The 24,661-nt window shown below is 42.0% G+C and overlaps 1 protein-coding gene and 1 long non-coding RNA gene across 3 annotated transcripts in view; one reads left to right on the forward strand and one right to left on the reverse strand.

The window, feature by feature from the left end:
* ABL2 (ABL proto-oncogene 2, non-receptor tyrosine kinase) overlaps positions 1–24,661 on the reverse strand; it is a 50,019-nt gene that overhangs the window by 7,653 nt on the left and 17,705 nt on the right. The window contains exons 1-9 of one of the 2 annotated variants that reach the window (XM_005435872.3): positions 12,610–16,451; positions 8,805–8,975; positions 7,745–8,040; positions 6,818–7,090; positions 5,957–6,041; positions 4,083–4,260; positions 3,258–3,442; positions 2,808–2,960; positions 1,229–1,318 (exon numbers count right to left, since the gene is read on the reverse strand). In XM_005435872.3, the coding sequence (XP_005435929.1) occupies positions 1,229–1,318; positions 2,808–2,960; positions 3,258–3,442; positions 4,083–4,260; positions 5,957–6,041; positions 6,818–7,090; positions 7,745–8,040; positions 8,805–8,975; positions 12,610–12,715 (1,537 nt within the window). In that variant the 5' untranslated portion in view covers positions 12,716–16,451. Of the gene's footprint in view, positions 1–1,228; positions 1,319–2,807; positions 2,961–3,257; positions 3,443–4,082; positions 4,261–5,956; positions 6,042–6,817; positions 7,091–7,744; positions 8,041–8,804; positions 8,976–12,609; positions 16,452–24,661 lie in introns of those variants that run through there. The other variant, XM_055724745.1, reaches the window with a different exon arrangement.
* On the forward strand, positions 23–7,735 carry LOC114014998 (uncharacterized). The gene is made up of 3 exons (XR_003558718.2): positions 23–496; positions 4,616–4,719; positions 7,413–7,735. It is a non-coding gene; the product is annotated as an uncharacterized LOC114014998 (long non-coding RNA).

The raw sequence follows: 24,661 nt of genomic DNA on the forward strand, positions 1-24,661 counted from the left end.
CTGTAAGGGAAAAAAACCCAAACAAAACAACCAAAAAGGGAATAGTTAGAACAGAGACCAGCAGAAGAAAAGAAAATCTTGGTCTTTACTACAAACGCAGACTGGCAAGAAGAGATACGCGACTGAGAAATACACACTTACAGATTTAGTTTTTGCTCAAGTCTAGAGGTATTCAGGGTCAGTTGTTTATCATAATGCTTTCAAACTCATTTACATCTTCATAATTCAGCAAAAAAACCCCAGTGGTAGGATCTGTACAAGAGGTCTAGTATGAATCTAGCTCTCTGCAGGCTTGAGGGTTGCTCAAGAGCTAAAGCCACCCCTGAAAGCATTTGCCCCTGTTTTTAATTAAGGTGCCTCCAGTTGATGCTCCTGGGATCCCCTCAAAGTTGTGTCCTCTCTGGATCTGGATTTAAGCTGCTTCGCTTAAGGAAAAGCACTGCACATCCCTGTCAGAGATGAAGAGTGCACGTTTCCTTCCCAACATCAACACAAGGTATGTGATTGGGAAAAAAAATGGGAAAAACCCTGTAACCTCCTGGTCACACCCAGGGTGGCATTTGTGTGGGCCACTTGCTGTGCCTATTCTAGATCCTCCCTGATAGAATTCGACCTGGTGTGTTTTTTCCGTAGTAGGGAAGTGGATGGATCAGCTTCATATTTAATATTAAAATGTAGAAGATGCACAGACACTTCTGCTTGTCTGCTGTCTAGTATCACACTTCTCACCAGTATTTACCTCCTAGCCAATTATATTTGAGAGCTGAGTTGCACGGATTCACTCCTAGAAGTAGCTAAGTAGAAAATCCAGAGATTAAGGCGCTTTGTAAAAGTGAAGGCTGGTAGAATAATATTTCATGACCTAATTGCTTCAGTCAGCAAGGGACTGTGATATGCATATATCTTTCTCTCAGCATCACTCACTGTTCCATACTCTTCAGTCTGCCTCTAACAGAGGAGTTCGTATTTTTTCAATTAAGTCTTTGGCACCTTAGCGCTCAAATGAAACCGTACTGTCCCCTGCGCTGATATATGTCTAAAGGTTATTCAGTATTTGTGCAGCAAGTAAGAGAACGTATCTACCCACTTATGTTTAAGAAATTAAGTAAGAGACGAAGCTTCATCACAACCTCCACTGCTAGCAGGCAAGACTTAAGGGCCTGTGCGTAAGACACAGCACGCCAGGGGATAACCTCCAGTACTGTTTCAGAAAGCAACAGGGTCTCACCCTCTGAGATGCTCGAGTCGTGGAACATGGTTTCAAAAGCCTGGTGGGTCTCGGCAAAGGAAGGTCGGTCTGGTGGGTTCCACTTCCAGCCTGCAATGTGAGAAAGCAGGATAAGTCGCAGTGCCTGAAACAGGCAGGAGATAAATTTTTATTTTGTCCAAGGAGACAGAAAATACCTACGCTTTCTCAACTGTAGTCAGACTCTGATCTCCTACTATTAAACAGGCTTTAGATTCATTCACAGATAGTAACTCATAGCAGCAGTCAGTCACTCTGCCATATCCTAACAAACAGATCTTGAGAGGAAGGAATCAATTCTGAAAATCCCAGCTCTCTGTCAACTCCACAGGTTTGTCTGATCTCTCTGTCCCTCCTTCTGAATTTTTTGGGCAAAGGAGAATTCCACGTTTGCTACCCTGGCTGGTTCAGTCTGGACTGAACACATCTAGCCCAGTCACACATAACTGTGTGTGCAAGGCTCCAGGCAACATTCTGCTCACGTGCTCCTAATACTGAAATTCAGGCAGAGCCTTCCAAAAGGAGAATGTATGCACCCCTGTGGGGGAAGGTACAAGAGAGTGCGTTGATCTAAGTTGGATCTTGGAAAGTTTAGAAGGGTATCATCACAAAAAGTGTAATTTCTGTAGTTAGACATCTGCACTAGGGGAATGTATGCTGGAAGCACTATCTGCCGATATTACCATAGCGTCTGGAAAGTGCCTGGTCTTCTGCTCATTTTGGGTTGCGTTAGTATCATATGAATTCCCTGCTTTTGGGCTTTTATCAGCTTCCTGAAAGTTTTCTAAAGCGATATCCTTCATCATTACCCAGCTTCTTTGTTCCATAACTGAAATTTGCCCTGACTTTCTTTGACATGTTGGGGATCAGGCATTGCTGGAGTCAGGTTGAATGGTCTCTTAAGCCCTGGTTTGTCTGTCTTGTACCTTGTCATGGTTTAACCTTGAGGGCCACACAGACTGCCTGAGTTAGCGCCAAGGACTCTCTTCCCACCCTGGTCACACTGACAGGGTCTCTGCTCAGAGCTGCTTGCCTTACTTAAACAGCATGGCCTAGTTTGCTCCCTGGGATCTTCAGCATTTTGCCCTGTGTATTCCCTGCTCTTGCTGGACTGAAGGAGATTCACAGTGCTCTTAAACATTGTTGCTCTCTTCTGTTAGCAAACTGTATCTTTTGGCCTTTTATTAGTAAATTTTCAATTCGTTATGGAGCATGAGGGAGCTTTTCATGGCGTGCTTGGAGGATTTGTTTTGTGCAATCTCATCAACTACGTTCTCCTGCACAGATGCTGTATTTGCAGGGAACTAAATTTCCTTCTAATTTGGTGATTCCATAGTAAAGAGTCCTACTGACAAAACACCAGTACGATTTGCTACAATGAGAGTGAATTCTTGTTCCCTAGAGATCATTGTGCGTCAGTAACCAGGTACGTCTCAGGTGACAGGGCCTTTTCCACGTTAGCAAATGGAACGGCACGTAAGAAGCAAAGACTCCAGAGTTAACTACAGATTTCTCCCACCCCTCCCATGCTTTGTCCCCCAAACTGGAAGAAGATACTCACATGCCCTCATCAGTTCGTAAACCTTTGGAGGGCACCCCTCCGGTTGTTCCATCCGATAGCCCTTTTCCAGCAGATCATACACCTGAGAGAGGTCGATGCCTGGGTATGGTGACATCCCATAGGTAGCAATTTCCCATAACAGCACCCCAAAGGCTGCAAAAGGAGGAAACAAAATTCCTGGTCATAAATCTGCCCTCCTTTTGTGTTGCTCATTACATTGGGGCCTTTATTGCAGCTTGAGGTAGCCTCGTTTTCTTGCAGATATTTCAGGCCAGTCTAGGTGAAGACATTACATGATAAAAATGCTATTGATTAATGAAGTTGTGGCCTGGCATGTGGCCATCTCATCCCCACGTTTCTGCCCAGGCCAGAAAGCAAGTTACTGTCTAGGCTGGCAAAGAAAAACAAAATGAAAAAAGAAAAAAGAACATGGAAGTGGAGTTTTCTTACCCCATACATCTGATTTGATTGAAAAGGTGTTATAGGCCAGGCTCTCAGGAGCTGTCCATTTGATTGGGAACTTGGCTCCAGCATGAGCTGTGTAGGTATCTCCAGTCATGAGTCGACTTAAGCCAAAGTCAGCCACCTTCACCACGTGATTTTCTCCAACTAAGCAGTTCCGTGCTGCCAGGTCTCTGTACAAAAGAAAAAAGCACACTCCATTACTGGAGCAAGAGCAGGGCTTTTGAATACAGTCTTGTGGTTGCATAGCCTGTCCCTCTCTTCTGAACTGGGAAGCGCTCCCTTTATACATCAGTAAAGGCAATGTGAGCTTTGCTCTGAACAGTGTCAGCAACTGAGTTGCTTGTTCTTAGGAGCAATAAGGTGAATCAGGGTTAGTGTTCATTCTTTAAACTCTATTAAATTTCCAGCAATGACAGCTGTTACGACGCACAGTTTATGTTTCCCGAGAACAGGATGAGATCAGCAGCTCATCACATGCTGTTAACAGCATTATGGCCTGACTTTATCTGACTGGATTAAAATAGGACTTGGGGTTGACAATGTCCTGCACATAGGGGATACCTCAGAACAGGACAGCACCAACTTTCACAGCTGTCAGAACAGTTGTGCGTCGGATTGTCAGTCTTCTATAAAAGTCATGGGGAGAAGGTACTGCAAGACAGTATTGAAACCAAAACAGCCAATGGATAAGCCAGAGTGAAACCTAACTCTGGAAGAAACCTCCCCAAAAGGAGGAATTCCTGGGCCACCATGCTGGTGCCCTGTTCATTGCAACCTGAAACTGTACCAGCTCAATGTGACTTCGCCCACCTGTGAATGAAGTTCTTCTTCTCCAGGTACTCCATGGCAGAGGAGATCTGAGTAGCCATGTAGAGTAGCACAACAGCACTCACTTCCTCCCGGTTGCATTCCCGTAAATAATCTAGCAGGTTCCCATACGGCATGTATTCTGTCACAATGTAAAAGGGGGGCTCCAGGGTACATACACCTAGCAGTGAGAGGAGGGAGCGTGTGAACAAAGCTTCCATTTCTTCCCTAGCTTACAACTATTCCTGATTTAATAACCATTTGTCAAGTTTTCTACTGGTGAGTGTTTCTCTGAAAAGTGAAGACTTCCCTCTACAAGATTCAGACCAATGCAGCCCAACTTAAAACTCAGTGCTTCTGTCTATTTATCTGTCCATCCACTTTATGGACAGAGAGAAACACGTCCATCAAAGCACCACTGTTCCTGTACAATAAATGTGAAGGAGCAGTTCTTTTCTTTAGAGGGTTACAGAATGAAACAGGAGCTATTTTGAAACATACGATTTACTTTTCTTTCCCTCTCTTCCTTCGTAAAGCTAAAGAGTGGCCAACTGGAAGCAGGTACCTGTCAACTGGCAAGATCTCCAGAGTGAAATGTCACTACAGAGCAATGTGAAGCACTCCCATGTGTGCTAGCAGGGTAAGTGATCAGCATGGTAGGACCTGCTCCTAACGAAGCAGTCTCACACATTCCTCAGATGACTACTCGCTACAGTCATTGCAATTATGTACAAAGCATGTATTAGCGGAGGAGGAGGGCAACGGGATACTCACGTCAAATCTCTGTGAACTCCCACTGCAGCACTGCTGAATGCCTGCTCATACCATTACGCACATACAGCAGTAAAACGTAACTACGCTGTGCATCAGAAAGAGCAAAAATGCATCTCTCTGATGAGAAATCTTTTAGTCTCTACACCTGGAACCAGACTGGGCTGGGCAGACACTTCATCTGTGCCCTTTTTTTAAATGGGTACAGAATAGTTGCCATTCTTAAAAGCCTTCACATTCTTCACATTTCTCCTTTTATCCTAGGCTTGGCTTGACAGCTTTGCTCCTGAAAGCAGCAAGTCCAGAGGCAATTAAACACTAGTAAAGGTTTAGGGTGTCTCCTTAAGAATCTTTGTACTCGTAGAATTAACTGCTATGCAGACTATTTAATAGCGATCAGCATATCATGCGTTTGCCAGTGAGACAAACAGGGCACAGCCAACCTGTAAAGCCTGCAGATTTCTTCCAGTCACGTGTTGTTTGATCTGACTTGCATCTCTGTTGCCTTATTCTCATGTACTTATTTGGTGATACCAAGGGTCCCTTATAGCAGCAGCGATCTGGTTGTGTTCTGCTTCATTATAGACTAATTTTTCTATTCAGTGGAGCTTTTTCTAGAAATGTCTCTGATCTGAGAAGTATAAAGAATGGTATTTGTTGTGCTTCCAATATAATTTTTTTCTTTCGCTTTGAATTTTCTTGTAGCTTTGTTCTGTTCTAACAGAAAAATAAGTCACAGAAAATTCTGTAAATCCGATTTAACACAGAAAAGTAATGTGACCCTGGTAACTGAACCCTGGAGTACGTCTAAGGCCAAGGGTACAAACTAACAGGAGGCTGATATTCCACACTTTTATATAATGCATAGTCATGCCTCAACAGCAAAGCTGTCTGCTGATGTAAGTGACTATATTTGATGTTTTATTTAAAATTAGTGCCTCTCAGCTCCAATATGACATAAAGGAGTAAGCTGTCAGAAATACCGCCCCATAACCAAGCTGATTCAAAAAGTTAAATAAATACAGAAAATCTGCCACTGCTTTTGAACAAGACAGATTTCATTTTGGTGGAAACTCAAGACAGAAAGAGCAAGGTATTTCACTAACCTAACAACTGCACTAGATTTGGGTGCTTGATCTCCTTCATCACAGCAGCTTCTTTCAAGAACTCTTCCACCTCCATGGTATCTTCCTAGATAAACAGAGACAAAAGAAGGGAAAATTTATATTCATGACCGAGGTCTGCTTAACACCACATATCCTAGCTGAATAGAAATAATGGTAACCTTGTCTCCATTCTGCCAGTTTGGCTTTTACCAAAGCAAAATACAACAGCCCTGAGAAGCTGCCTGACTGGCCTGCAGCATGGCTAAGTGACAGACCTGCAGCACCCAGGGAGTTCTAGGCTTTCTCGTCTGGTAGCTGTTGTGGCTACCAAAGCAGTTGTGGCTGGTGAGAGGAAGACACTCAGGACTATCTGCTTCTTAGTTTCCCTGCCTTGTATTAAAATTAGGCTTGAAAGCTTCCTTACTCAGAGAGGACACAGAATTGTAGCCGTTGAAACAAACAAAAAGGTTTGAAATTTTTCAGGAAGCTGAATTTTTCCAGGAATAGAGGAGAGGTTGTAGAAGATATTTCCAACACCTTTGACTTCTGAAAGATTCCACAGCTCTTCTGAGGGAAGGGAAGCAGACTTGGTAACCATTTCTACAGATCTGACTTGGACATGCAGGTGTGTGCTGGGCCAAAGTTAGAAATTGCACCGGTGCATGTGGCTTAGAAACAAGCTTCATAAGCTCATTTTGTTCTGCAAAGCTACTTTTTTTTTTTTTTTTTTTTTTTTCAGATAGCACACTCCACTTTCTGATATTTCTATCATTAGGTGGTATAACTGAGAACATTACAGTTCCCTTACCCTTGTTGTAAATGGTGACTGAATGAACAGTGCCTAATAATCTGAAAACTCACCTTTAATGTTTTCACAGCAACTGTGAGATTGTATTTCTTCCAGACACCAACATACACCTCGCCATACTGCCCTCCCCCAAGTTTGTGCTTCATGGTGATATCGGTCCGCTCCATCTCCCACTTGTCGTGGATGGGGGACACTCCATAGACAGTGGGCTTATTGCACTTGGGTGCTGGGTAATGCAGAGTTGTCACAAGTCCATCTGCTACTGTTGAGTGATGGTGCACCAGTTCTGCTAGAGTGCTGAAACGGCTTTCTGCTGTCACATATACCTGTTAAAAAAGAACCAGGAATCTACTTAAATGAAGGCAGCTGGAAGCTTTCACTAACACTGGAAAACAGGTTCAGTAAAAACATTCTAACATCTTTAAAAAAACACCCAACAAACAACCAGATCTTAGAGTATTTGTTCTCATCTTGCTGGGCAAATGTGGGATATTTTTACCTGCAGAAGGCAGCTACATGTAAGCTATCTCTTGAGAGCAGTACTGCCTCCTGCCTTGTACTTCACAGGACTAGAAACTGGAATTCTTGTGGCCAAGCGCTAGGCCTGTTTCTGCATCTCTCAATGCAATGTATTGCAATTTCATCAAGGTTAAAAATGGTGACTTACCAAGCTCTGCGCGTTCCAAGTGAACCAATGGAAAGACCTCACCACATCAAACCACAGCTGCTTTGCTCCCTAGCTGCTTTCAGCCAGGGTAAGTACTGTCTGTACTTCTTCCAAAGAGGTGTTTGGTGAGTTACCACCAAACTCTTGGCATACATGTTCTCGCTCTCTTTTTTTTTTTTTATATTAACCAGCCAGTGGATCCATTTTCTCTCATACACACCCCTCCCTTAACAGCCTGCAACTTGAGATTCTGTACCAGCTCCTAATTACTATCTTTATTTCCTCTCCCACAGCATTGTGCCAAGATCCTTACCTTTCCATCTGAGGTGGTATTGATCCTGTAGTGGTAAACACGTCCTTCGTACCTGAGCGAGATGGATAGCTGCCCTGGGCTGCTCTCGCTTTCACGAACCAGGAAGCTGCCATTGATGAGGCTGCTCAACAGATACTCCGCTGCACTGCGTGACACTGGCCCATGGTACCATGAATGCTTTTCTAGGCTGTTCACTGGTGTGATGTAGTTGCTCGGTACCCAGCCCTGCCCATTCTTCGAACGTACCTCACTCCATTCACCATTCTGGTTGTAACCCAGGACTCGCAACTTCTCACCTATGACCAGAAAGAAAAAAACAAAATAAGCACAGTGCAATCTGTTGGGTTTCTTTGAGGGACAAACTCATCACAACTAAGCATGGGTTTGTAGCTTAACGATAAAAGTCTGCAGCAGTGGTCTTGTAACTAAACTGCTATATATAAAGTACAAAGTAAAGTTTCAGACAGAATACCTACGGTACTGTTCCCTAATTTATTGCAGTGTGAGTGATGAACTCAAAAAGCTTCCCGTAATCCAGCTTTTTAGACTAGAAAGACTTCTTTTTTCTTGGAGGGATGAGGTTTGCCTCCTTCTTGAAGCCTGAAATGGCATGTGATTTAAAACAGTTCTGCCGCAGGCCGTTCTGATGTATGTACTGAACAGAAATAGAAAAAAATCACTCTGCAATTCTTAATTCTTAGTTTTGCTCCAGTTGAAAGTGCTGAATTCTGTTATCATCCATAATGTAACGTGTTTCCTCTGGCCCTCCCCAAAATAGGTGTCTTGCAGGACCAGTGATTTGGGCAGCCTAGAACAGGAACAAGCGTAGCTGGGCTGGACTGTTCAGCAGTGTCACACAAGCCTGTCTCCGTACTAGGAGAACTGCCCGGCAGGTGGCCCTCCAGCACAAGTGAGACACAGGCCGTCTGCTTAAAATCATCAGTTCAGAGAATAACTTTCTCTAATTGCACTCCTATTCCTATCCGGGGAAGGATTCTGCTTCCTATTTTCTGTTGCTAAGTTTTCAACCTAGTAGCTGCTCTGCGATTTGCAGCCTTACCTTTGGTGATGCTGAGCGTGTTGTCACCGCTTGCTACAAAATCGTAAAGTGCAACAAAGAGATTGGGATCGCTCTCAGTGGCTCCAAGCAGGTTCTCCTTGGAGCTCCATCTGATGGCTTCATTCAGTGCCTGGGGTTCAACATCACAACCATAGGGGCGGTGCAGGGCCTCTGAAGAAAGAGCAGAAAAGTAAATTTGTGTATGATTGTCAATACACCAAAACCCAGCATACAGCACAGCAAAGCTCCTGCTGCATAATGTGCTCTTTATGGAGGGGGAACACCACAGCTACACATCTTAGATCAGTGGTTCTCAATCCCCACTGTGCTGCCTCTTCATTCTATAGGTTACTTCTAACAGGGGCTGGAGAAGGTGATTAACTACCTATATATCAAGCAGCAAGCTATGTATACGCCTTTTATATTTATTTTATTAGATATACTTCTATTTATATACACCTCTCTCTGAAAGTATTTAAGCATTCATAGATAAGAAATGGGTGAGAAATTAAAAGCGCTTTTTTTGACTATGTGAAGTAGTGAAGGAAACCTTTCAACGCTGTTTCATGTCTTTACTGTTTCTGTGTTTGAAGTAGGTAGCCTGGATCTGAAACTGACATTACAAATACAGGTAAACCAGACCAAATTATGACACAAATGAGATCCATAGGTTGGGACAGTAACCGATTCAGTATTAGCAAGAATTATGGTGTTTGTAATACATACAAGACTATGTAAATAAGAGGTGGAAAACTGACAGGGACAGAAAGTAGTAAGGGCGATGCTAGGTATTTAGCAGCAGTGTTTCTGAATACCCCGCCAGTTCTATTTTGCTGTTTCAAAGGACAACTGATGCAATCTTGATAGTACAAGGGAGTGGGGGGGAGGAATCAACTTGTTTTATAGACAAAAGAAGAAAGTCCCTACAGTTCCTCTGATGATGAAAAACAATCTAAATAAACAGGGTTTTGGAAAGAACTGTAGTGAAGAGAGGTTTTCCAGGAACATGTAGCAGAATAAATTTCAATATTAAGACAAGAGAAAGAGCAATGATGTGGCTTCATACATTTGGGCTGCTCAAGGAAGCAAAAAAAAAGAAGGTGTAAAAATATAAATATTTTCTCTGATGGCACAACTGACATTACGTTCCCGTCCCAATATATATTACTGAATTCTCTTGCTGAACTTACTTATGGAAACGTACACTGTAAAAGAGATTTCATTAAGTGTATTACATATAAAAAGTCCTCCTTAAAAAAACTGAGGATTTCTTTGCTTTACAATCATTGCTTTGGCCCATTTCTGAGGGACTGAGAGTCAGGCTCAGGATGTTTTTAAGCAGACCACTGCCAGAGAACACGTGTCTGACTACTCCTTCCCCACGCTCCCATGAGATCAACATTCGTGAGCTAGTCTATAAGGCACTTTAAAAGAGAACAAAGAGCTCAAACGCAATACAGGACGGGAAAACTGGGAAGTCAGTGAGACACAAAACAGGAAGAGGCCCGTGCCAAGTTACAGGCAAACATATGCCAAATCTGTGTCACAGGACGGAGCTCAAGCCTGGAAAATGATATTGTAAGGGGTTTCCCAGCATCTATATGCAATTTTTTGACCCTATTGTAGTACATGAGAAAGTAAATACTTGAGGTTTGTTCTGTTTTGTTTTTAAACACGTTAGCTAAGTGGCTTTTGACTGCATTTCTGGTACTTAGTCAGTTACACTGCTTGCATCTTGCAATTACTTAATATAACCTACCTCCCAAGCCTTGCCAAAGCTGCTCTCTATCAAGGTTCTCCTGGCAAGAACAGAAGTGACTAGAAAGTAAGCTACCAAAATGTCACTTCTTCGACTTCATTGTCTGCAGATGCAATATTGACACATGGTTCTTGTTCCTAACTTGTTCCTAACTATCAACTGCAACTAGTTTTACAATATACTAACCCATCAGACTGGATGCTATCATGGAAAAGAGAGGAAATCCCAATGCCTGCTCTGCTACCTACATTACAGCATGGCTGCCCACATCCCACTCTAATTTTTTAGGGCTGAGTGTGTGCATATGCATGTCCAGTTTTTAAGCAAAAGGAAATAACACGGGTTCCTAAATCCATCTATCTTTATGGAGTAAAAATACATCTTTAATTAAATAATACATTCTTTATACTCCTACAGTGACTTGCGTTAGAGAGTGTTTCAGTGCCTTAAGCAAAGTCACTCAGCAAATGTGCTGTAGAAGGAATCTGACTTAACGCATCTCTGCTGAGGAGCAAACGCAAAAGTAGGCAGCATTTCCAAAAAACATTCAAACTTTCAGCTCCAAAATGTGTTAATGGTGTTTAAATAACTTGCTTATTTTCAATTACATGTCTGCTGTAATTACATGCATTACAAAATTACATGCATTTGTTCTAAATCAAAGCATACTTCAAGTCTCTTTCTCAAGCCAGAAAAGCTCATGAACTGAGCACTCAACCCTGACTTAACAGACAGCACAGTGAAGCATTTAACCACGCACTGGATGGGTAAGCCTGAAGCAGCCTAGTATCAGCTTAGCTTAGAGCTGCTGCAGCAAATGCCATGACCAGCTAAGCCTGCCCATGGGGAGCCCAGCAGCAGGCACCTCAGCCAAGGCAAAACCAGCAGAAATGCCACCTGCTGCCACGTGCTGAGCAGCTCTGCCCACATGAAACCATTTCTGGTGCTGTCCTGGATTGCCAGCAAGGATTCAAAGCAGGTGTGGGACTACCACCACTTCCTTGGGAGCGCCGGGGAGGCTGGCGCATGTTCTTAACACCCACTTTATGTACCAAAAAAGCCAGCAGAAGTTAATGTTCGATGAGGAGCTTCAATCTCTTAGCTATAGTGCTTACCTAAAAAACACATCACCTAAAAATCAAAAGCTTTTAAGAGTTCATGTCTCACTAACTTCCTCTACTTTCATTTCTAGAGTGGCTTGGATGCTTAAGTAACTGAAGTTTACCCAATATGTATTTACGGGAAATCTACCAGGACATACGAGTACCTATTGCAGGTTGTTATTACATAATAACCTATGCTGCTCAATATGGTGTGCAATCTATACCATCCAATAAGTAAAGATATGGAAGGTCAGGGAAACATGATAATCGCATAGGCCTTATTAAGGAAACTAAGAAACCCAAAGCATATCACAAATGATACCCCTCCAACTGAATAGCCTGCAAGCTCTGTCTGCACCAAGAGTGAGGAAATGAGCTGGGAAGTTCTGTTTCATATCAGTTCCTTTTAAAGGCTAGCCATAAATCACATATTACCACTTTCATTTCCTATACAATGGAAAACTTACATCATCATTTAGTAAGAGTAATACATAGTCATGCGAGAAGGTTATGCTTCACCCATCTCCTTCCTTTTCTTTATTCCCACAATACAATTTGCTTCTCTCCGGATACGAATGCTTTTCCTATTCAGCCAACATGTAAGGGGTGTTTTGTCCCCCACCCTGTGCTGCCAACACTGCAACTACCAACCTCTTTGGTCCAAGAGCAGGAGGTAGTACACGCTAACTCTTAAATTTTAGAGTCACGTTAAGTGCTGAAGAGGTCTCTATTTCTGAAATGCTAACTGTGTAAATGCTCATAAGGATGCAGCATTTCAATAATCCCCAAACCCAGATAAAAGCAGGGAATCTCAGTCCTGCCCATGGCTGGTCCCATTCTACAAGACAAAGATAGGACTTGAACAGTCCCATACCTTCCTTTTGAAACACTTGGAGAAATACAGGAAAGGGATAGCACAGCATTACATCCCTGAGCATCATACCTGTGAAACTCACGCCAGGCTCAGAAGTTTCCTCACCAAGGCAGCAGAGCAGCTTACCCTCTTTGCCATAGCTGCTGGACTGGAAGAGGACCGTCCCCACAATCATGCTGTGCTCTGCAGCAAGCAGAAGAGGCTGCTTGACACGAGAAGTCCTGGACTGCTACTGCCAGCACAAACGTGCAGAGGATCACTGCTGACAAGGCTGGCGCCAATGAAAAACCAAGTGCTGCCAGCGGGCGAAGGAGAAACTGTGGAAATCGAGCTGCGGGTTAACGTGGTTATTAGCTGGAAGTGAGGGTGGAGCTTCCCAGGGAACGCTAAACAGAGGATGTGGGGAATGGACTGCAAGTTGAAACAAATTTGAGATAAGCTATGAAGACAGAGTTTTGTTCGGCTAAAAGTTGGGCAACAAAGTGTTTGGGAAGAAAGCAAACAGTTTCCTTGGAGAAATTCCTTTGTACAAATTACAAAACAGATCACCCATTAAGGGGACGGCCCAGATTGATTCATTTTTCTACTCCACATACCATTGAGGGACCACTATTTACATGAATCGGCACAGGATGATGTTAATGAAAACATACATCTAAGATGTACAAGCACTGAGCAAGCAAACTCTCTTGAGCATTTCAGAAAGAAACAGAGAGCAAGGGCAATACAGCACTCCCAATCTGAGCTGCATATTTGCTGATTTAGTAAGACTCAGGACAGCTCTCTAAAAGGGCATCATCAAATTATCTCTCAAAAAACACAAGATTTATAGGATGAGTTCTTTAAAAGCCATAGCTGTCTAGCAAAGGCTGTATAGTTTCTAGCAGGACAAGCTCCTCCTAACACGTGGACAAGGAAGGGTTAAAGAACAAGCAATCACCATGGCAGTATCACACCTGGGGGGTGGGTGGGGGCTGCTGCAGAGGGGTATAAAAGGGAGCAGGGAAAGGAAAGTCAATGGTTTGGCCTTTGTAAGGGGAGAGGAGCTGCTGCAGCCCACCAAGGAGGAAGAAGTACAAAAGAAGCGGCATTTCTATAACCCACCATTCTGTAAGAAAGACTGCTGCACCACGTGATGAGGCCTCAGATCAGGCTAAAGGTAAGAAACGAGCAACCTGCCTTATTCCAAATGTTTGCATTTTGTGGATGCGGAAAAACACTGTGTAACTATGGGTATGCTTGTGGTGGTGAGGAGTTGCTTTTCCCTGTATGGTCTGCGATATAAGTTATTTCCTCTACCACCATCGCCTAATGTATGTGGAAAAAATAACTAGACAAAATACCTTGGGATACCTACATACTGTTGTCTTCCTAAAGTTCTGACAAGTGGGTGACCTCTTTCCTTCCTTCTCCAAAACCAAGCTGAGTGAATCCTGCAGCATGCTAGCCAGTAGTTACAGGTTGAGATGCCTAGGGTTTATTTTATCCATTTTCATCTTTGGTTTTGTCTCTTGCAGTTTATTGTTTTCTCCCCTTATTTGCTCCAAGTACTCCTAACTACACTGGTATTAGTACTACCCTTATGTTTCTATTAATACACAAAGAATAAGCAGAATTTGTAGAGAAAAACAATGCAGCCTCATAAACACGTGGATGAACTTTGTGACAAACACACTGCTGAAATGGTACCAGGAAATGGCAAGCTACATGTGGATCTGTGGCTAAATTAGTCTTAGCTGTAATAGTTAATAACCTTAGCTAAAATCACAGATTTACTTCTTAGCTAAAATAAAACAGATGAGTAATTGGTATTTGGAACAAAGAAGGATTAGCAGAAAGTTAGGTTGGATTAAGAACGTAACTTGCAAATACATCTACTGACCCTATCAATTTTAGCCTCTGTCAGAAGAGTATCCTCAGGCAAAGCCTAAGGGCTGGCTGGTCTGTTAATGAGCTCCTGATGGGAACCAAGTCATAGCCAGCATTGGCATTGTGGATGAGTAATACCCTAGCTGGAAGTTTCCCCTAACAGGGCAATTCTCTGGCTGCATCCTTCCAGCCACCCTCCTGAAGGCATTCCTCCATGGGCAGGATATGGAGTGTCCCTGCACAGTGTGTAGCAGTTCAGAAGGTCCTGTCAAATGCACTCAGGCAGAACAAAATCAGGCATCTTTCTACCTGAGCATCATTTCTTTTACAACTGATTTTCCTAGACAGTTATTTTGTAGTACTGTAGGCCGTCACCTTGACATCTGCATCCACCACATCTGCATCCTGTTCCTATTCCCTTCGCAGTAAGTGCACAATATAAAATCTTAATTCTGGTGTACTTAACTTCCTCGGTGGAAGAATCCACCTTTCAGGCACAGCAGCTCTTCCCAGCTCTTTAGACTATTCCCTGTGGTGTCCTTCAAAGCAGTTTCCTGAGAGTGGTTGGGTACCCTTCCTGTACAACTTAAATCATCCACTTAGAAACATTTCTCTGTTCTTCCAGCAGTGGGAAGAAGTTGAATAAAAGGAAATCTTGCTGACTATGCTACTTTGAAAAATATATAGTTCAGGGAGCTTCTAAAGCTTCTAACAAATCTGCTGTACTCTGAATTTCTGAACCAACTGTTGATGTCTTTTAAACAAAAGAACGTGTAAATGGAAATACAGCTCTGAAAAGGACTTGGTGTTGCTTGGAGCAGGCCAAAGTGACTAGTTTGTCAATGGAAGGAAGACAGACAAAGTAAGGGTTATAGGGTGGGTAAATCCTGGTTATTGCATACAGTCTCAACCTGGTATCTTAGCATTTTACATCAAAAAGCATGGGGGTGGGTGTGTATATACACACGCACGGTGTTCTATCTCCTGGCTTCTTACAGTCCTTTTTCCACAAAGGGACACTTGAACACAAGCCCACCAGGATTCCTGCATGTACCACATCTTTATTTTCACTTTGAGTTTTTAAACTAAATACCTATATAAATATCCGTGATGCTTATTTTACACACAGGCTCATTTTATATGCTTGCTTTTAAGACTACCAAAGAACAGGTACTGGTCAACTTAAAAGCATAGAACGTAGACCATCAAGTAACTAAAGACGGCTAGTACAATTGGTATTTTCCACTGCATCTTCAAAACATGTATCACTTTACATCACTAGACTTCAAGACCTTTACCCAGCTTGTTAGTGGGAGGATTTCTGCCTTAATGAATACAAGGAAACAAAATTGATAACACAGCAGCAAGCGGGTTTCCTATTTTGCTGACACGATTGGAAAAGTATCAAGTTCTACAGTAGCTTTGTTTCTGAAGCCAAGTCTCAGCGTTTCCTACTAACCAAAAATACTCAAGGCAAACTACATACTAAAAAGCAAACCAATGCTGAACAGGCCAAGTTCCTGCTGTCTAATAATGTGGTGGCACAGAAGCAGACCGATGAACTTTCTTTACCCTGTAACAGACTTCAGCCCTTACCTAAATGGACCACCTAGTCTTTCTGCTGACACACATGTGGCCATGAAAAACACCAGTTTAAATGGGACAGACAGCTCACATACAGCTCTGGTAAAATGCAGGCAACCTAACTAAATGCCATTCCTAGGTGTTCCTCTCCTGCAAGCAACCAGACTCTTAATAACGTGGTTTGCTTGAGCTAAGCACAGATCCATAGTTAGCCTTTGGGCCTCCCACAGAGTGGTGCAAGGTTTAAGCAGTGTAAACAACCCACTGAATAAAGCCAAGAAATACAGCTCCAAGCCAAGAACTTGGGATGGGCAAGGAATAGGTTTCTATTTATGGTACCATGCTGGGACAGACTGAATGGGAGGAGGCTTCAGAATCGGTGACAAAATTGCATCATGAACAGCTCACATCATATAAAAAGAAACATTTCAAGCCAAGCTGGTGGCAATGCCTTGCCTCAGTTATCAAAATATATCTTACATAGAAAAGGTTAATAAAAGGGATCTTTGGTATCAGAGACAAATATATGGAGAAACTTAAAAGCTCTCCGTACACCTCAACTCTTAGGAGCAGATTTATTTTGCAACATGACAAACTGCTGCATATGATATTCCTCTGCACTTATTTAATGGTTAAAGTGGTGGGACTTTACCTAGAAGACGTGATTTTTTAGCTAGCCTGAAACAAAATTCCAAGGGAAGACAAGGTTTGGTTTTTTGTGTTACTGAATTTTACTTGGTAGGATGAGGCAGACAAATTGATCTCTATTTAGTTACACCAATGTATGAAGAATTCAAGACATTGTCTGTCTACCTGAACATTACAAGAGATTAGCTATGTTAAGATTTAAAATAAACAAAAACAAAACCCACACAAACCAGTGTTGACAGAAGGAACCGCCTGCCTTCTGTTTCACTGGTTCCAGTTAGGCTCACCATTTTTATTAATAATATCAGACAAAGAGAGGCGTCCCTCAGCTCATTCCTTTGCTCAGATGTCAGTGACACACACGTATACCACTTCTCCCAGTATCAACCCAGTGCAGCACTTCCCTACCTTTTTCATCAACTAATTTCTGGTAAACAAGTATCTTTTTGGCACAGAATCCAGTATAAAATAAATCAAGCTTAAGCTCCAAAGTATTCACGTGAAAACCTTCATTCATTCCTTTCTGAATCCAAGAAGCACAATTCTCTTCATAGATCAACAACTGTCTAGGCTGTAAGTGACCAAACCTTCTATCAAAGCATACGGTAGTGTTGCTGTTTTAAGAGAGAATTTCAAAGTAGACTAAGTATTGAGCATCTTCAGTACGAATGCTGCTAACTCAATAGACTGGCTCTCACTACCTTTTAAGATTCTGTGTCCTCATAGAACTCTGGCAGGAAAGTTGCTCTGGGATATATGCAGCTAGCAAAATGATGCTGGTTTTACATGCATTTAAAGAACACTTTAGGGTGAGGGACTCATGTAAACCCAGGAGAGCTGGGCCTAAGCTATTAAAAGGTACAATGGACATTTCCTGTCACCGGTACCGGCAAGGGCCAGTAGTCACTCAAGTTACCAGTATGACTACTTGAATGGGCCTCTAGGTGAGGAACCAAAACCCAACAACACAACAGAGAAAAACACTCCCTGAAATGAGAGATTCTAAGGCAGGTACAATTATATACAAAAAGAATTTTAGAACAAAAAGCTACAAATGTAACTTCTTTGCAAAATCTTGAATACTGTATCAAAGTGTTTACCTTAATTACTGAGGTTTTATTCAGCTCCTATGAAGCTACTCAGCTTTGCAGTTGCTGGTATCTAGAAACAAGTAGTGAGACCACCAACTTCAGATGTTCTATATTACATACCTCTTTCCATTGAGCGCCGAGGTGATGAAGTTGTAGGCTTTGTTCCTCTGAATCCTGCCTATAGTAGAGTAATGATTCCCACAACGACAGTTTTGGGGAAAGGAGTGCTACGAAGGGACAACCGGAATTCAAAGGTAACTGGGAAACTGTATACATGTAGATCAAAAGTCTATTTGACATCCTTCCTCTGTCATAGTAAGTTCCAGTAAACCTCTCTACTGTGAAGGGTAAGGAGGATTAGGTCACCCAGTCCTTCTCCAGGAAAGGTGGGATGGCCAAACATTATGACAGCTTACAGCAAGTCATTTAGCACTTTTTTTAATCGGCACTTTGGGAGAAAAGTTGCTTAATGTGGATTACGCTTCACTCAAACAGAATTTCTGATGAGTTGTTAATACCGGCCAGATCAAAGTCAAGATACTATCTGCTTCTTAGCAAATCGAATTAATAGTCATTTACTCACAGTGTTAAGAAAAACATTTGAAGTAAGAGCTCTTCTGCAAAAAGACTACTTGAAAAATCATGGCTCAACTAACCTCTAAGCAAGCCAGAAATACCTACATTAACAAAGTCTAGCTGGCAAGAGGTTTATTTTGCAGATGTAAAGCACCAACTTATCAGACTTTTGAGTTAATATGACATAAATGTCCAAACTGCTCTCCAAGTAACATAGTTACATCTTATTGGAAGTCTTCCAGTGTTAGGTACTCTCCTTAGACTCGGCACCCGAACAATGACCACATTAAACTGTTCCTCAGCTGGCTTTTTGAAGTTTATTTTTAGCCTTTCTAGTTAAAAAGTAAAACTTGGAAGAAGAGGGTAGAGACTACCTCACTGACTTGTAATCTCGGGAGTGAAAGAAAACGTCGATCTAACCGCCCAAATTTGAGTTGATGTCACATCTTGAGGCCCAAGTAATTATTTTTACAAGTGCCTTGGACAGGCAGCACTGCTTACCTTCTGGAGGATATTCGGAGGGCAGCGCTCCCCAGGTGAGCTGATATAGCTTCAGTTTCCAGTACATGAGTTAATTTTTTAATGGAATCCCAAAATGCTTGTTAGCACAGATGCGACTTCTCAGTTCCATCCACCCACGCTGAATATGCAGCAACTGCCAAAGCTACACAGTACTTCTGGTTGTTTTTTTTTTAAAAAAAATCTCTAGCTAAAAATAAATCACAAAACTGTCAACCTCATTTGTCAGCAACCAATATGCTGTTCAAGCATTGTCCACAGCCATTTTCCTCTCTTGAACAAAGAAGGGGTTTCCTTTTTAAGGTATTTACTTCGTTTGAGTAAAATACTCTCGTGATCTTGCCTCCTTTGAAATATATTTGTCTTAGAAAATAAACCAGCATTTCCTTTCCTCCAAGAAAAGCCAAGCTTTAGCATGAATACTTGCCCAAAAATTGTATGCCATTTTGTTAACGTCAGAACCAGGGAAAACTCTTAATACGGATGCTTATCAGGAGATCCCCAGAGTCTGGCATTTGCCTGAGCCCTGGCTGACGGCGTCTTAACTTGTCTTGCTCCTTCTCAGACCTGCAGGCTGATTCACTTGGGGGGGGGGGGGGGGGGGCAGTGTAAATATGCACGTATGAAGTCCAAGAAACACGTCCGTTGCACTAAACTTAGCTACTGGTTCTGTGCTGCTGCCCGTTGGCAAACGCCAGGCGCTTGTCATTGGCTCGGCTGAGCAGACAAGGGCCTCCATTCACCAGCGCCGTGTCCAACAGCTGCTAAATAACCAGGGTAACACGAATCCCGGCCACGGCAGAAGGAGAATTCCTAGCCCAGCACCGACAGCTTTGCAGTTTTAGGCTGTGTCACTGCATTTGCTTTTACAAATCTAACAGCAGTGCTAAGCCCTCGTGTGTCTGAGGCCAGTATTAAGACGAGAACGTACTCACTGAAATAACAATTTTGGAAAATCCTTTCCGGGTTATGGCAGAATTAATACAGCTTTGAAGGAACAGAAACTACAGTCAGACTGAGAAAGTTCAATACTCCTATTCTAAAGGTAATCAAAGCTACAAAAAGTCACTGTTTGACTTGCTGGTGTCGTAGTAAAGCCAGTTTTATTGAACAAGGATAACTAGAAATGAATAGACAAAGATTATGAATAAATGGATCTGGATTGAAAATGCTTATGTAATTCTGTAGGTTTGTGATGGATATTACTCAGTAGATCTGATATTTTTGGACAAAATAATAAAAGAAACCCAGTGTTTTTAAAATAATTAATTGAAGGGAGGTAAGACTAGCCAATATATTCAATGGAAGGAATTAAATGCAGCTAAGACAGAAACATTCATTACATGTATGCCTGCTACTAAAGTGGTAGCATCTACTATGAAGTCAGGCATTGAGATAAGTTTTTCTTTTTAGGAAGTACAAGTACTACTTGTAAACATCAAAACTCTAGAACATTTAAGGGAAGTATGATAGGAAAAACAAGTCCTGCCTCTTGAACTCAGCAGAACACTTCAGAATGTCACAAGCAAGTCAGCTAGCTGACAACTGGGATTCCTCAGGCATGTAACATCACTGTACTGGGTCACTTACAGCCCAGCATCCTGCTGTCACCATTGCCAATAGAAGTTGCCTGGGGAAAGGATAATGATATTATTCCAGAATATTTTCCAAGCCTCCAACATGTTGCAGCTCAAGGTCTTTCTGAGCCAGAGCTGGCGTTGCAGTTAAACTTCCTGATAGGCTTCTTCCACTATTTTGTCCAGTTACTGTCTGAAGTAGTGCAAACTACACTCATCACAAACGGTATCCTGCTGCAGTGTTGTTAATAGCTCAACTGCACATCGTGGAATAATGTGGAATAAAGGCTCTTACTTGTTTTGAACACATCTGCTAGTTTCGTTTGATGATCTTCAGTCTCTACAGTGATGAACCCTGAACAATCACTACCTGTTGGTGCTTTCCCTGTCACTTGTGATTTTTATAGGCCTTTATCTTATTCTACCTAAGCTACCTTTCTACCAGGCTAAAGAGTTTGTCTTAGGCAGTCTGATGATGTTGCCTTTGGTCACCTTTAAACAGTCCTCCTTTTGAGTTTTTTCTAGTTCTACTATACCTGCCCCTCTCCAGATAACTAGATCAGTATTACACGCAGCATTCAAACCATAACTTTGTGCAGTGACAGAACGATCTATTTTTCTATTCCCAATGCCCTGGTTTCTGGACTATCATTCTAAATGTTGTCACGATACAGTCATATTCCAGCTTAAAGATTTATTTTTATTGTTATAGTAGTCAGCTCTGAGCTAAATACCTCACATGCAAAGCTAGAACCGTTTTCCTCTAAGTACCACCTTCCATGTGGTTACACTGAGTCTTGTACCACTTCTTCAGCCTGGAACCTTCTCCAATTCTTCAGTCAGTTTTTGCCTCTAGTGTCTTTAATAACTTAATAATATTAGCAACTTTACCACCTTGCTATTTGTTTTCTTCCTCTTTGCATCATTTGTCCTAGTCTCATAGCAGATTTTAATTAAACAGTTGAATTGAAGAACAGTTAGAAAGTTGAGTGAAAGACATTTTCTTTATTCCTGTTTGATAGCTGCTTCACTTCTAGCACCATTTCACTAAACAAAAACCAATAATGTGTTCCAGCAAGTTATATGCTACAATCAGTGTTTAGTACAGTGAATGACCTGGTTAAGTATCATCAGATACTGCTGTCTTATGGTGAGGCGCACTTGACAAAAAAAAAGACAAAAATTACTTTGCAAGGGAAACTGCTGGACTAGAAGACTGGTTAAAGAAGGTGTAATTGGCTCCAGGGAGAAATATTCCAGGAGATGGGAAACCTGAATATGCCTGCATGCAAACAGAGCAGAAACATCCCATAGATAATGTTTTTTCTACTAATTTGTTTTCAGAGCAGTAAAGAAAAGCAAACAACGTACAACAGCATGGAAATGAGTGACTTAATTCCCCAGAAATGTTAGCCCACATCTTTTGACTAAGTTAGACTGCCATTTCAAAACCAGAAACCGCATGGAAAATGCTTAGATTAACCTTAAATTAGGCCAGATTCTGATCTATAGATGAATAAACATCATAAAAAGAGGTAGCTGCAATTCCAGACTCACCTAATAACTCATCAAAAGACAAATCCCCACCAGAGCCAAGCTCTGTTGCCAACTTACAATGCTAACCTGAACACTAACAGTTTGTCTTTCTATAACACTTCAAAATAACACTTCAAACATTTCCCCCCCTTGCGCTAGGGAAATATGGAAGAGGAAAACAGTTGTATGGATTTATCCAGGATTGTAAAGGGCTTTGAGGCAATCCTAATGAAACGAAATCCTATTTTATTGAATTGGTACCACAAAACCATCTATTCACCTGGCATAAGAAGAGACAGACAACATAAGCTATATTGTAAGAGTCAGGCAGGCTTCTCAAGACAGGATTATGCACACTAACTTAAAAGCAAGCTAAAATTAACAGTGAGAGAGGAAGGGACGAATGCCACCTTTAGCCCTCTCAAAATGCAAATATTCCAAAACCAACACATAGACAAGTGTTCTTTTGGACTACTTCAGTGTGCAACTGAATGAAATACAACAGAGTGCTACTCCCTCAGTTCCAACCAATCTATTCGTCTCTTGTTCTGATTTTTCATCTGTTGTTTATAGGTTTTTGAATTGAAATACAAAATGACAAAGTATCTGCTATCATCTAAAACAGATCCAGCAACTAGAAAAAGAAAAAAAAAATTGTCAGTTGCTTGCCACACAATTATTTAACTAATTTTTTCCTGTTCAGAGGGTAAAACAATGTTGACAGTCAGGGAATAATAACCCACTACCAGTTATTTAAAGAGCCTTCCTCCCACTTAATACTGGCATAGCTGTCTGAGACATCTCTCCTGCTGCCAGTATTTGTGGTGGTACGACTGGGATGCTCAGAGTAGGTTGGTCGATATATTGTCAGCTGGTTTTAACCAAAGGTTACTCTAGCCTCTATTACTGCTTCTGCCTTTGGGTGCCACCTCCCCCAATGCTTAATTTACTCCATTTACTATATATATTCTCAGGGAGGAAGGAAGAGGGAAAGGGCTGGAAATTCCCAGTGGGAGGTCTAACATTGCAGCTCACTCAGCAGTTCGTTTCCTCTCACTCTGTAAAGTACTGGTTAGCTCCTAAATTGCATCCATCTACATCATCAGCTTTTGTGGATTTTACTGTGCATGGTAACATTTTTCTATAGAGACAAGGAGTACAGCACACCACAGACTGGGAGGACACTTCAGTATTACCTTGCCTCCTGCGGCACTGGTAGTTTTTACGCCTGCAATGGTAACATTGACAAGTAGAAATGCACAGAAAACTGCCATTCAAGTTGATACGAGTCATCACTGATACATAACATGTGAACAAGGCAAAAATATGTTCTTAGGTCACACAAATTGGAGAAATCAATCCATTCATATGGTGTACAGGATACTTGCAGCCACAGGAGGAATGGTATCTGTACTCTACTATCACTATTAATCAAAGAATAGGGAAATTAACGAAGATTAAGTGCAAGATGACTTAACCTAAGCTAGAAAATAAGGTCTCTGACAAAAGAACATTAGCTGCACTCGGTTTCTTGGCAAGATTTTTGCCACTTGTGCCGTACAGCTTGCTTTGAGGGAGGTATGTGAAACTGCTTCTGAGTCCAGGAGTGTTGTTTTATGAAATGGAAATTTTGAATTGAGATTGAAACCGAAGCCTAACTGTGACACCCAGAAGGGACCTTGCTTGCAGCATCCCCATGTCTTCCAGTTTGAAAGGCCAAGAAAGGTCCCTTTATCCTGTTAAATTAAGGTAATTTTTTTTTCTCCTAAATTGACAAGAGTTCCACCTCATTCCTTCTTCCTCCTACTCCACAGAAAAACATTCCCAGTTGTTGCCGGCTTATATAGGTTGTGGGGACAGCTGACTGCTTGGATTACACAGGGCTATATTGTATCCTTTCAAGAACCAGCCACACTAAGTGCTTTCTCTGGGACCAGGGCTCACTACTGGGCTGTGCCAACACACCAGGTGCTGTCTTGAAGTTGGAAATTCCAAGACAACAGGCAGTCCTGCAAATGCTCCTCTCAAAATCATTCTCTCTTGAGCCTCTTACAGTACAAATCTACTCCCAATCAGATACCCGAATAACCAAAAGCATGGTGAACTTGTACTCCATTCTGGCTTAGCCTCTTAAAGCAAAGGGGCAGAATGCCGTCTCCTGCCTTTTGTCCAGGTACTGGAAACTAAAGAAGCCCTGGCTTTTGGTAGCTTGGCAGAAGATTTCCCAGTTACATTAATACTATTTACAGCAGTTACCTATGGCCATCCTGTACTTGAATGTTTTCAAAATAACTGTAGCTCTCAGTGCAGTAGTTGGAAAGAAATACACTTACCAAACCATGCAGACACTGCTTCCAGCCTAGGGCTTCTCTGTCCCATCCTTATGGAGACATCTTATTTAGCGCTACTGCAAGATGGTCAATTGCTGCCAGCTTCCTGAGATGCCACTAAACCATGCCTTTTAGGGCATTTCCCTATTGGAATTCCATGCTGTTGTGACATGTTACTTAACTCTCAAATTTCTTTGAAAAAGTACCCTTGTGGTAAACTACAACATATGCCTCAGCTGAAGAGCTACTACTCTGCAAGCAACAGAGCATCCAGAAGCAGTTACAAATAACTTCAGACTGAAAGGCGCTACACCATGTTGGTTTAAAATAGGTCTTTCAGCTCAGAAGAACTTTACAGAACCAGAAGCTAATGAATATTTGAAAGTATTTG

Source organism: Falco cherrug, chromosome 12 (genome assembly GCF_023634085.1).
Source record: "Falco cherrug isolate bFalChe1 chromosome 12, bFalChe1.pri, whole genome shotgun sequence".
Classification (NCBI taxonomy): Eukaryota; Metazoa; Chordata; class Aves; order Falconiformes; family Falconidae; genus Falco; species Falco cherrug.